Raw genomic sequence first — 13,484 nt, forward strand, 5'->3', positions numbered from 1 at the left:
GGAATTCTGGCATTGTCAGGAGTGCCCTCAGCATTTGATCTAGCAGGTCTTTACTAGACCTGCTAAATCGAATGCCAGATCAACCACCATAGTGTCCATCTTCTCTCAAGTCTAAACGTAGCCATAGAGTGTCTTTCGTTTGCTTCCATTGAAATCAATGCCTCTAAGGTTCTTCTGCCATTCATAGCCAATTCATGGTCATAAAGGGTCCTTGGTACCTCCTTTCCCATAGCTGGTGGCCATGTGCCCAGTATATGCCGAGTGAAGAATCTGGCATCTGGGAGTCTAGAATGGATCGAACCACCTTGCCTCTGGAGTGGGAAATGTGCCAAATTCATTGAACTTTTGATGTCAGATGCAGAAATCTCCCTTTGGGGTGACACATGATCCCTCCTCCCCCCATTTCTTCTCCCTTGGAAATGGGATTTGATTACTTTTACCCACTCTCCACTGGTTTCCCTCGTGCTGTGTGTCAGTTTGGATTTCTCCAGGCCTGTTAATAACTGTCAGCCTGCATGAATTCATTAAAACATGGCAGTGTTGTCATGAAGCCATGTTTATAGAATTATTTCTGATTTCAGGGAGCAGCCGGCCCTGCCGGCCTCAGAGGCGAGCGTGGTCAAGAAGGCCCCATGGTAAGTCTGCATGGAGGTATCTTTCTGTGCTGCAGCTCACTGTGGGCGGGGTAGGAGAACGCTGGACATGGTGAATTCCTTATGTCCTATTGCTCCAGTTTGTAACCTGAACTGGTGTGTTGCTTTGGAGAGAATAATGAGGGAAACCTCCTGGATTTTTCCCTTCGCTCCATTTCTTTCTGAAGCCCGGCTGCTACCACTGACCAAACTCCACATCCAGTGTGAAACCCTGCCCACTCATAGACAGACAAAGCAAAGTTGTCTTTCTCCCCCGCCCCCTGGGTGTTTGTGCACCGGATGTATCTGCACATGGTTGGGCCTCTTTCCTGTGGAGAGATGGGCCAGATATAAGACTGGAGAGTGAGGACGCTGCCCTCTCCCTTACTGCTGCAACATCGTAGTCCCCAGGAACGTCCTGGGGTTTGGACACGGGGTGCCTGTGTGCATTTGAGAGCCACACTCGCCAAAGCCAAGCCCACGTGACTTAGGTAGAGTACTGAGGAAACCCAGAGTCTGAACCTGGTCGGCCCTGTTTGGGGAGGAGCTTCACTCCTCATGGAAAGACCAAGGCCAAGTCATTGTCGACGCTTTCCCGACGCTGATGTATTCTTCCAGGCAGCTCTCCGTGGCTTTTCTACACCCCCTGAGCTGGGCACCAGAGTAGCTCTCGCTGCTGACTTGCTCTAAGGCTGCTTCTGCCCCCGCCCCCCACACACTTACAGTCCTTTCACCAGTGCACACGCCAGAGCCCTGGTTGGTAGCAGGCTCACTGTGTGTTCGTGGCCCACACTGGGGCTGTGTCTCCATGTGTGTGTGGGGGGGGGCAGTTCCATAAGGCTTTGCTTCTGAGTAGGGATGTAAACTCATTTAAATGGTTAACTGGTTAAAGAGGGGTGGGTTGGAGCGCCGCCTTACCCCCCACCCCCACCCCCACCCCAGCAGGGAGGGGCTGCTCTAGCCCAGCTGGAACAGCCCCTGCCTGCAATGCACCTGGGCCGGCCACGGACAGGGGCTGCTCTGACAGGGCTGGAGCGTTCCTGTCCACAGTGGGCCCTGTGGGGCTGGAGCAGCCCCCTGCCTGAGGCGGGTAGGGAGCTGCTCCACCCCCACCAGTTAACCGGAACGGGTAAGCCTCTCCAGTTAGGGGGATGCTTACCGGTTAACCAGTTAACCTTTCACATCCTTGCGTCTGACACCGGCATCCTAAAGAGCAAACCTGACTGTAATATTCCCTCCTGGAGGCATGTAAAGCCCAGAAGGCCGGGGTCACTTCTGGAGGTTAACAAGCAAGGAGCCAGCTGCTTCTAAGCTGTGTCTCTGTGCAGCAAGGAGGTAGGTTAGAAAGATGGTCTAGTGGTTAGGGTGCTGGAGTGGGACTCAGCCAATGGGGGTTCAGTCCCAGGTCATTTTCAAGCTCCCTTGGGTGAGTCACCTAATATACCCAGTGTCTCAGTTCCCTCTCTGTGACAGGGGACAGGCATTTCTCCTCTGGGCCAGGTGTGGTGCGGTGTCCAGACAGCCTCTTCCCTCCTGTTTCTCCCTCTCGCCAGTATCACTGGATCAAAGCTGGCACTTGGCAGGCATCCAGCTCTGACGAGCCATGGGAGCACGGCCCAGGGGAAAGGAAGGCTGCCTATGCTAACACGAGCCATGGGAGCACGGCCCAGGGGAAAGGAAGGCTGCCTATGCTAACACGAGCCATGGGAGCATGGCCCAGGGGAAAGGAAAGATGCCTGTGCTAACACGAGCCATGGGAGCACGGCCCAGGGGAAAGGAAGGATGCCTGTGCTAACACGAGCCATGGGAGCACGGCCCAGGGGAAAGGAAGGATGCCTGTGCTAACACTGTATCCCTGTGTTTCTGGATCGCCTTCCTGCGGAGTGACTAGCTGTGAAATGCAACTGGGCTCAGTGCTCCTCCTCGAGTCCGGGTGCTCCGTTTGGGCCACCTAAGGGGGTGGGGAGTGTCTAGAAGAGGCCTTGTGAGAGAGACCTAGAGCGTCTGAGCAGACTCATGTGGTTGGGAAGAGCCAGAGAGGGGAGCTGCCAGAGAGAGAAGGTGGCTCCGGGGAGAAGTTTTTAGGCAGGGGCATAACAAAAGGGGTTTGCTGGCTGTCGCCCTGAGCCAGGGCAGGAGAGGGCTGAAGGCAGGAGCAGCAGCAGGAGATGTCATTGGCTCTGAGCTGGATTGCTGGACGGAGAGCTGGAGAGGGAGGTAGGAAGTGGGTGCTCCAAAGGGCTTACCTGCTGGTGTCTCCATGCTGATGCTGATGCCTTGGAGCCACGGGTGCTCCCAGTGGAGAGGCTGTGGGGGTTCCTGCTGGGATAAGTGGGTTGCACCCAGAAGGAAGGGCAGGGCTGCCTGTCCTGGCAGAGGGACAGAGGACTCACAAAGTGTTGCAGGTGGAAGACACCAGGGTCTAGTGAGAACAAAGTGCACTGGGGATGAGCTGAACTGTCTAGGGCCTTTGGGTGATGGATCTTTGCACCAAGTCTTGTTCATAAAGTATGATGCTCTGGAAGATAATCTCCCATGGAATTACTGGGGCCTCAAAAGGGAAACTGAGGCAAGGGGCCACTTGCAGGGCTGTCCTGGGGCCATGAGGAGGTGCCTGGGAGAAGGCCTCTCGTTTACACCTTGTCATGGTATCATCAAACCATCCTTCTGCTTCTGTGAGGCTTCTGTTTCCCATTGGACATGAAGTTCAGACACTACGTTTTGTGGCACGTACCTTTCACCCAGGGAGGTTTCGAAGGCCTGGGTGGACTTGTTGTGTCTTTTAAAGTTTCCTTCAGTGCCTTTCTTTCCCTGAATGTCCCTCTTCCATTGAATGTCTGTGTCTCTTTCAGGGGTCGATTGGAATGCCAGGTTCAAGGGGACTCCCAGGAGAGCGGGTAAGTCACTTGGCCTGCATAATGCAGTTTACCTCAGAGTCGCTGGGCCCAGTCGTGTAGGAAAGCCGAATTGTGGGGGGTTGGTTTACTGTGGAATTGCTCACAGCTTGATCCCCTGTATGAGCGCTCACGCTGCAAGCTATATGTGATTGTTGGGAAGAAGAATTGGAGGCTACTTTCATACTCAGCCGAGCTCTCCTGTTTCATCTTCCTGTGTTTTCCGCTATGCGGACAGACGGCTCTGTGGTTAGTTGGTCCCCTGGCCTTACCCTGTCCACGCCACTCATTGCCCCACACTGGGGCCACAGCTGGGGCTGGCTGTGGAGCCCCAGGCGTGGGGCTGATGGCCAGGGCTCTGGGGCCTGCAGAGGAGCTCCTGGGCCCAACGGCAGGGATCCCAGGGCTGACAGTGTGGGTCAGTGGGGCCAGTGGCTGGACCCCCTCAGAGGCAGAGGGGCCAGGAGCAAGTGAGTCTCTGGTCAGAGTCACCACAGGGTACAAGACAATGTGTTTTCTGCTCTTGGGTGTGGCCTTGTGATCTTTCAGCAGGCACCAATCCGGGTAGGCTGCCTAGCACTGAGGGTCAATGCACTGGCCAGTCACTTGCAGATCCGCTTTCTGCTCCTTCCCTGCAGAAGTGCAGACTCAGCACCTCCTCCTAGCTCCTGCCGTCCCTCTCAAAAGCTCCCCCGGTCTGGCAGCAATCAGCCCCGCTTGTACGCCGTGCGTGAAACAGCCGACGCAGGCCTTGCTGCATGTCGGTGCCGTGCTCTGTGGAAGATTGCCCGGTCTCTGCCTATATCATGCCCTGCCCAAGCCAGTGACAATGGCAAATTCAGAAGAGTGGGTTTTGAGTTGGGGGGAGGAAGAGTGGGGATCCCCGGGTAAAGCAGAAGGGAAGTTACTTTATTCCTTAATAGCAATGCAGATGGTCCTTCCTTCTCACCCAGGCAACCAGTGTATTTGCATCAACTCCAAACCAGAGCAGCTCTAGAGTTGACTCCCTGCCATACGCTCCACCATTCAAGATACCCCCTCCCCCCACTCCCATTTTGCAGGCATGCTAGCACTAGCTGGGAGGTCTGAAGTTACCAGAGTGTCCAGCACGAGCGGGGGGCCTTGCAGCTGTTTGGTCTGGGTGCAAAGGGGACTTCCCTTTTGAGCTGTGGCAAGGTCCATTGAGAACAAACTTTTGCTCAAAACATGAAAGCTGCCTCTCCAGGGCTGAGGGCAGCCCACAGTGCTCCTCAGCCGGGGAGAGCAGCTCGCCGCGGCCTCCTTGTTGCACTCTTACCGTGTGCTGTTCTTGCAGGGTGGCGAAGGCTCAGATGGAGCGAAGGGGGACCTGGGAACCAAAGGAGACAAGGTACAGCGGACCCCGTGGCTGGCAATCAGAGGGCACTTGTGGTGGCTTCCCCGTTCCTCCCTGCTGTTGAAATGTGGTCCCATAAACCCAGGGCATGTTTGATCTGGTTGTGTGGAACTAATCGTTTCATTGAATTCTTGTGGGCCAGCACATCCTGGTTTTGGCCATAGGACCAGCACTCTGTGGCACTTGCAGAATAAACAATTAGCATCACTAGGAATTTTCATCCTGGCACCTTGCTTGAGGGGGTGAGTCTCTGCTCCTTGTAGACAGCAGCCTCACTAGGGGGAGGTTTGCCTAAAGACGATCCCACCATGCAAGGAATTTAGTCGCATGGTCACCTGCTGAAATGCTGGTGCCCTTTCTAACATGCTTATAGGTAGCATTGCCTGTGCCAAGTGACCAAAACTCATGAGTCAAAGGTCAGGAGATCAGCAAAAATCTTGATTTTTGTTTAAAGTTGGGTTCTTTTTCTTTTACTTCAAGTTCCTGAGCCTTTAGGATTCAGCTTTATAAGCTTTTCCCCACGGCAACGAGGGTTAAATGCTTGCTTTCCTCATTACAGTCAATGGAAGCTCTGGGTCTCGGGTAATCACATGACTCCAGAAGCTGGGGCTTTAAGCACCAAATATTGTGAGATTTATAAAATCATGGGAGCTGGCAACACGACAGAGAAAGCTAAGTTAGCCCAGACCCTCGGCCCAGACCCTCTCCTTTTGAGCCTTGTTATAGTCTTGGCTTTCCACTGGCTGGCTGTGTGCTTTGTGAAGAAACACTTCCTCGTGTTTGCTTTAAACCCACTGCCTATTAATTGATGACTCCTAGTTCTTGTGCTATGAGAACGTGTAAATAACACTCCCTTATTTACTTTCTCTGCACCAGTCACGATTTTATAGGCCCTGTTCTGTCCCACTCAGCCATCTCTCTCTTCCAAGCTGAAAGGTCCCATCTCATGAATCTCTCCTCATAAGGAAGCTGTTCCATGCCCCTAATCACGGGGGAACCCAGCTTTGGTGCTTCAGCTATCCAGTTCATACCTTCCAGATGCTGACCCTGGGAACCTCTTCTCATGTAGTAGGGTGGCTGGCAAGACAGCAGGCTAGGACATTAGGTTTTGAGGGGAGAGGGGACATGTGGCTGCAGGTCTTATTTAACTAAGGGCCTGTCTCCGCTAGATCACTGAAGTGTTTCTAGCCCCATTTGTTTTTGTAGCAGGTCAGTATGTCTAGACACATTTCCCTGCGACTGACCCTGTTCGCCATGTTTCCAGGCCTGGCTCAGGTGTATCCATAGCAGCCTACACTGGGCCAGGGTCTTTCCATGATTTACCCATGAACTGTGGCAAAGAGTGTGCGAGTAAGAGAGAAAACATCAGCACTTTTTAAATGAAAATAATCACACCTCATTCTCCCCTTTCACCTTCCCCCTCGCCCCAGTTACTGGCCCAGCTCGTATGTTTTGAGCCCCTCTCTGCCAGTGAGTCTCAACCCCCGGTCTGCAGACCGCTTGTGGCCCAGTCGGCACACAGCAGCAGCCCCTGTGACACCATCAGGACCATAGGGTAGTGTATATGTTGTGTGGATGCAGCCCACCCCACACCCAGAGAGCTGCATCTGCAGCCCACAACAGTAAATAGGTTGAGAACCACTGCTCTTGGAAGTTTCCAGAAAGAAAGGAGCCCCCACCAGAAAGAGAGAGATCACCCCGCCCCTACTTTCACTTTGGTGGCAGAACTTCAATGGGCGGACGTGCAGCCACTGTTCCCCGCACCCGTAGGCAGATCTTTGTAATCTGAAAAGACATTTTCAAAGTGATCTAGGTCAAGTTCTCTGCTCCTCCACAGATTTCCTGTGTGATCTTGGGCAAGTCACTCAGTCTCTCTGTACCTCAGTTCCTTAGCTGCACAGTGGGAATAACAGCCTGGCCCTGCTGTCCAGGGGTGCTCTGGGAATAAATACACTCAACAGTGTGAGGAGCTAAGATAACACAGAAACTGGAGCCATATACATATCAGATGGGTGTGGCCCGCTCGGCCCCAAATCTTGGGACGCTCTGAGGCGGAGAATGCTGGCAATGAGCAGCCGTATTTTCTTTGGGCTTCGACTCGCTGGTAGTGGTGAGGAAACGGGTGTTTTCGAGGAGGATGTTGTCCAGTGGGGTTGACTTTGAATCAGAGATGAGGGTTGGGCTGCCAGGTTCAGAATCAAAGGGCAGGGCTATTTGAACCTGGGATTTGGGTGAGCCCTATTTAATTTGCCAGCTCCCGGGTGAGAAGGGACTTTCCAGGAGTGAAAAACTGAGGGAGGCTCTGAATAATGAGAGGCATGTTCTGGTGACCGGGACCGCAGTATGGTCCGAAGGGGAGACCACATCCGAGAAAGGACATTCAGGGCTAACTACGGCTGTTTCCTTTCCCACTTCCATCCTGCCAGGAATGCAGCACGGTGACATTTAAGGGATCCCTGGGTAAAATTAAGACCAACTATCTAGAGGGGGAGCAAGAAACTCACTGTCCTAAGGGATTAGGAGCTAAGAGTCACACTAGTTGCTTACTACAAAGGCCTCCATTTTCATCTTGGTTCGCGCCAGCGGAAGGGCAGCAGCCAAGCCCTCAATGATGTGTTTGTGTCTTATTGTCTCCAGGGAGAACGTGGGCTGCAGGGAATGAAAGGGCCCCCAGGAGTTCGAGGTCAAATGGGTCTGCAGGGGTTTCCTGGACCCAGAGGGCCGGCTGGACACCAAGGACCTGATGTAAGGATTCTTTGCTTCTTCGGACATTGGTTAAACACTGTGTGATCAAGCGGCTGCAGCACAACAGGCAAAAGAAAATATCTTCGATGTGTTGCCCGCTCCCCACCTTGAATTGTACCTGGGAGAGCAGTCTCTGGCTAATTGCTCAGTGGTTAACATACCTACACTGATCATCCATTTACCTTTCCCCGCCCTGTAGCTCAGCCATGAGTATATTACCATAGAATCATAGAACACTAGAACTGGAAGGGACCTTGTGAGATCAAGAAGTCCAGTCCCCTGCCCTCATGGCAAGACCAAGCACCGTCTGATCATCCCTGACAGGTGTCTGTCTAATCTGCTCTTGAATATCTCCAGTGATGGAGATTCCACAACCTCCCTAGGCAATTGATTCCAGTGTTTCACCACCCTGACAGGCAGGAAGTTTTTCCTAATGTCCAACGTAAACCTCCCTTGCTGCAGTTTAAGCCCATTGCTTCTTGTCCTATCCTCAGAGGCCAAGGAGAACAATTTCCCCACCTCCTTCCTCCCTGTTGATACCCTTTTAGATACCTGAAAACTGCTATCATGTCCCCTCTCAGTCTTCTCTTTTCCAAACTAAACAAGCCCAAGTCCTTCAGCCTTGCTCATGTTCTCTAGACCTTTCATCATTTTTGTTGCTCTTCTCTGGACCCTCTCTAATTTCTCCACATCTTTCTTGAAATGCGGTGCCCAGAACTGGACACAATACTCCAGCTGAGGCCTAATCAGTGCAGAATAGAGCGGAAGAATGACTTCTCCAGTCTTGCTCACAACACTCCTGTTAATGCAGCCCAGAATTGTGTTTGCTTTTTTGCAGCAGCAGCAGCATCACACTATTCACTTGTATTTAGCTTGTGGTCCGCTGAGACCCCTAGTTCCCTTTCTGCAGTATCCTTCCTAGACTGTCACTTCCCAGTCTATATGTGTGAAATGGATTGTTCCTTCCTAAGTGGAGCACTTTTCATTTGTCCTTATTAAACTTCATCCTATTTGCCTCACACCATTTCTCCAGTTTGCCCAGATCATTTTGAATTATGACCCTATCCTCCAAAGCACTTGCAACCCCTCCCAGCTTAGTATCATCTGCAATCTTAATAAGCGTACTTTCTATGCCATTATCTAAATTGTTGATGAAGATATTAAACAGAACTGGTCCCAAAACAGCCCCCTGCAGAGCCCCTTTCTAATCAGGTTACATGCCCTTCCAGCATGACTGTGAACCATTAATAATTGCTCTCTGAGAACGGTTACCCAGCCATTTATGCACCCACCGTATATTATGTTTTCCCTTTTAGCACTGAGTTTCTGGGGAAACTGAATACTTTAGGCCTTGTGTTCTGTGGCTGTAATTTATCAGCAGCTCCATGCAGGAGTGGCCTAGCCGTGGGGACAGTGGGGTGGTGCTCTTTATCAAAACCTGGGCTCTGAGGTACGGCACTGAAATAGCATTTCAGAGTCAGCGCGTTTTTACCCAGGGAAATCAGCAATCGTGGTGCCGGTGTGAATTCTAGAGAGGCACGGAGCAGAGCTGATTCCACACTAAAATGAATCAGTCAGATTCCCAAGTGGCCACAGGAGAATTGCTCTAGAGTCAGGGGTGGATTGAGGAATCCCATCCTAGCTCTCTCGGCGGTTAGGGGTGTGCTGAGCCATCGTCCTGGCTTGGTGAAAGCGGGTTGCTGAACACGCTTCTGCCTCGCAGCGGAAAGGACCCAGACTGGAGTCACTGCCGTGCCTTGGATCCAAACACTTGAGCTTTCCCCATTTCCCCCACTTCCTGTCTCATCCCACCGTCTCCTTGCTTGCTGGGAATCTTCCACCTCGCCTCTCTCTCCCCCTGGATGAAACCCTTGCCGTCCACCCTGCCTTCCGGAGACCGTCGGTGTAAATATTCCCATGCGCTACATTTCAGTCCATGGCATCTCTCCAGTGGACCCACGGTGGACCTCTTAAGTTGGCATCTTGAGGAGAACGTGATGCAAGGGCTCCCTCTAATGGTGCTTCGCCATGTGCTTTAGCAACTCTGTGTATTGTCATTTTCTTATTGTCTGGCTATTGCAAATGTCACTCATAAAGAACTTTCTAGTGATAAATCTCGTCTGCTTTAAGCTTCCTACCAACTGAGAAGAAATCCTGAGACGGCAGGGGTGCAGCCAGAAGGGCCCACTTGGGTGGGCAGCAACTTTGGGTGGGTGGGCAATAACCACCCCCTGGCCAGAGTGCCAGGTGTTAGAATGCTGACAGAGCGGAAACAGCCCCACCCCGGCTCCCTGGCCAGAGCGCCAGGCACAGCAAAGTCAGCCCCAGTGCCCCAGGCCTGTTCTCCATCCCCTGCACCCAATGGATGAGCCTGGATGAAAAATGGGTGGGCTGGCTCAGGTTTATTATCTGTCTTTCTCACTAGCATGGTGAATACGTCAATAGAAGTTGAATGTGTATCCTGTTATTTTTCTCTAATCAGGTTACATCTTTCTGGGGAGAAACTTAAAAAAATGAGAAACTAAGGGGTAAACACACAAAACAGAGATGCCCTGCAAAGAGGTACTTAATCCATTGGCAGCATGGATTCAGTCTCCGATAATGGACCTGATAGAAATTAAGGGTCAGATTCTCAGCAGGTGTAAATTGGCACAGCTGTGTGGGTTTCAATGAAGGCAGTGGAGCTGGGCCAGTTTACACTAGCAGAGATTTGATCCCAGTTGCCTGGGAATTTGCCCATCGCTGTCTCTGTAGATGATGTAAATTAGACAATTGAGAGGTCCAATGCCAATGCAGCTTAGTGCAAAACTGGCCAAAGGCAGGAGCTTGATGGATTTCCAATGTGGTGTTGCAGTCCATTTGCCTTGAATAATATTCCTGCGGGTTTCTCTCCCATTGCGTCTCCAAATGAGGCCTGTTTACCAGCTTACGGGTGTTCTGAGACTGTGCAGTTCGCAGGTGGTTCTTTCTAGCGGCCAGCCCTTCCCACTGACGCAGAGATCAGAATGAAGCTGAATTCTCTCTGCCTCTTCCGTCACTGAAAACAAAGATGCTGCAGTTGCAGTTTGGTTCTCATGTGAGAAGGTAGGAACTGCTCTAAGCAGGGCTTCTCCAGCTCAGCCACCTGTCTCTGGTCAGTTACCAGATGGGTTTGCTTTGTGACCCCAAGAGGGTCAAATCTCGAAGTGCCAGGAGAAGGACGCTGATTGTAAAAGCGCTTTCCCGTGCAATGCGGATTTCTATGCCGAGCCTTAGGGCTGGGCAGGTGCCAGCAGGAAGTGGAATATTTTAACATCGAATTAGATCCTCGCTGATCTTTGTCTTTCAATGTTCAAAACCACAAGCAAGTGGAGAGAGGGGAGCGGGGTGTTTCCCCGCTGGCTGCCCCAGGAGTAAAAGGCCGTGCTGGCTGTGAATAACGCTGTGTCATCGAGCTGCAGGAGTTTGGCCTCCCACGAGCCCTGCTTAGGTATTCACTGCTCAGACTGGATGCGCTTGGAGAGAAGGATCACTCAGCAGAAATCCTGCCACTGCTGCACAGTGCCTTTCCAGCTTAGTATGCGGCACGCCCCGTCTCAGAATAGGAGCTGCTTGCAGAAAGGGGCTGCCTGCATTTTACTGTGACAAGCCCATGGCAGAGCCCGGGGCATTGGGAGTCTGAGACATCAGAAAACTGACCCCTTAAAAATCCTCTTCATCCTCTGGAAACGGAACCAGTTCGGTAGCCCTCTTGTTGGCCCTAGTCTGCTTTCGTTTCCTACGAAAAGAAACACTGCTGGGTTGGCTCCCTGTGCCGTGCTTGGCAGGGGACAGAGCTGGACTGCTCGGGAGGGCTGTTTCCCTCTCTGATTCCTGGAGGACATGCAGACTCTCTCTTTTTCCAGCCTGGCTGTTCAGTGCCCTGCCCCCGGATCCTTGATTGATGTCCTAGGCATGACTGTCTCGATACATAGTCCTGGTTTTTGTTTCTTCTCTCTCCTCTGCTGGAGGGGGGCACTGACACATCCCTTCTCCGGCTGAAGACTCAGGGGCAGGCATACTGCTTCTCTCTCTTTGTACCTTATGTCGGTAACTCCCCCTGGAGGGCGGTGTCAGGAGCATCAGCGTGTAGACGTGAGCAGCATTTCCCAAGATCAGCAGGAGCCGGGTCCAACAGCCTCCAATTCCAAGACAGCCTTGGGGGCAGCAGGCTGTATCTGACTCCTTGCAGAAATGATTTTCCAAAGCTTGTCTCGAACGTGTCTTAATTCTGCTTCTTGGCTCTTATAGGGGGAGGAAGGACAGATCGGCCCACCCGGTCAGAACAGCAGTGAAGGGCCAAAGGTCAGTGCTGCTGTTATTTCTTCCGTCTCTTCACTGTGAGTCCTGTGTCTAACCCTCTTCAAGGGGCTCTAGGGTGTGTCTATACCACAAAACCCAGCCCCGCAGCAGTGACTATCAGAGCCCCGGCTGACTCAGGCTCGTGCTGCGGGGCTAACAAGCGTTTGGAGACCTGCCCTCCCACCCACACACCCCTACCTTGCAGGTTTCAGAGTCCAGGCTCCAGCCCCCATCCCTGACGTCCGCACTGCTGCTGTTCACCTCACAGTGTGAGCGCCAGGTACCCCAATCAGGCGACCTGGGCTCTGAGACTCCTTGCGGGAGGTATTTTTCTGTGTAGGTGTAGACCCACTTGCAAATCCAAGCCACTGGATTTCAACAGGACTTGGGCCCCTAACTACAACAGGCTCCTTTCAGGATCCTGTCCTCTACGAAGCTGAGGTGCCATCCCCGTTTTCCAGTTGGGGCAGGCCCCCTATGGAGGGGGGAGCAAAGGGGGCACGTGCCGCTGGGCCCAGCAATTCAAAGAGCCCCGGAGCTCCTGGCTATTGCTGCTACTTCACCCTCCCTTCCAGGCCCTTTAAATTGCCACCGGAGCCCTGCGTGTCACACTGGGTGGTGCTGAGAGCCGGTTGCCAAGGCCCTGCCTCCTGCAGGAGAGCAAAGCCACCCCCCCCCCCCCACACACACAGACACCCCAAATGTGTCGGCCCACCTGAGCTGGGGAAACTGAGGCATGGATAAGTGAACTCACAGCTGAGCTGTGCCATTTCTTTGTGTGCATGATGCTGGAAGGTAGGGCAGTTCCATAACTGATTAGGTTATCTGTAACACGGAACATCTGTTTTCTTTTTACACGCGTTTTAAGCTGACAGCGCCATATAAGCATAAGTCACCTCATTGTGGAGAGATGGCCCAAAATACGCGAGCACAAGCAACACCCATACTGCCCGCCCTAGCTCCGTGGAGAGTAGGGGTGTCAAAATGTGTGTATTTGTGTGAACGTGTAGCCCCGGGATTTGTTTCCACTGGCTTTGAGTCCCTTAGAGCCCCTGTTTAGCTTTGGGTCGTGAGCACAAAGAGTTGATGATTTGTTCCCACAAGCACCTACTCCAAACCCCCCATCATCTCCCTGCTGTGCTTGGATCCTCCACTGTCAAGAGCTGCCGCTGCGCTCTGCTCAGAGAGCTTGAGATGGCATTTTGGGCTCCCTTTCTAACAGTCTGTGCTGATTTCAGTGACAGCCGCAGCCCGCCGGGGAGTCTGCTTGACCCGTTTCAAGCTGGGAGACCGACTGTGGCCTCCATACGGTGCAGTGCTTAGAAAGGGAAAAGCCGTCTTTCCTCAGTGGAGGCAGAGCTACTGAAGGAAACGCACCGGGGCGGGAGGGAGGTGTACTTTCCACTCCTGCCTGCCCACCCCACGCACACGTCTGCTCTTGCTGATAGGTGGGCATGGGCATGACAGGGATTCCTGTGCTCCGCAGACATCCAAGGGATAGGACCCCCGCGGAACAGC

The 13,484-nt window shown here is 52.8% G+C and overlaps 1 protein-coding gene across 5 annotated transcripts in view; it reads left to right on the forward strand.

Moving 5' to 3' along the window:
- Nucleotides 1-13,484, forward strand: part of LOC102452610 (uncharacterized) — a 223,612-nt gene that overhangs the window by 156,264 nt on the left and 53,864 nt on the right. For all 5 annotated transcript variants that reach the window (XM_075905928.1, XM_075905925.1, XM_075905926.1 and 2 more), the window contains 5 exons: nucleotides 582-635; nucleotides 3,485-3,529; nucleotides 4,842-4,895; nucleotides 7,539-7,646; nucleotides 11,916-11,969. In XM_075905928.1, coding sequence (XP_075762043.1) covers nucleotides 582-635; nucleotides 3,485-3,529; nucleotides 4,842-4,895; nucleotides 7,539-7,646; nucleotides 11,916-11,969 — 315 coding nt within the window. The remainder of the gene's footprint in view (nucleotides 1-581; nucleotides 636-3,484; nucleotides 3,530-4,841; nucleotides 4,896-7,538; nucleotides 7,647-11,915; nucleotides 11,970-13,484) is intronic.

Source organism: Pelodiscus sinensis, chromosome 22, assembly GCF_049634645.1.
Source record: "Pelodiscus sinensis isolate JC-2024 chromosome 22, ASM4963464v1, whole genome shotgun sequence".
NCBI classification, from domain to species: Eukaryota; Metazoa; Chordata; order Testudines; family Trionychidae; genus Pelodiscus; species Pelodiscus sinensis.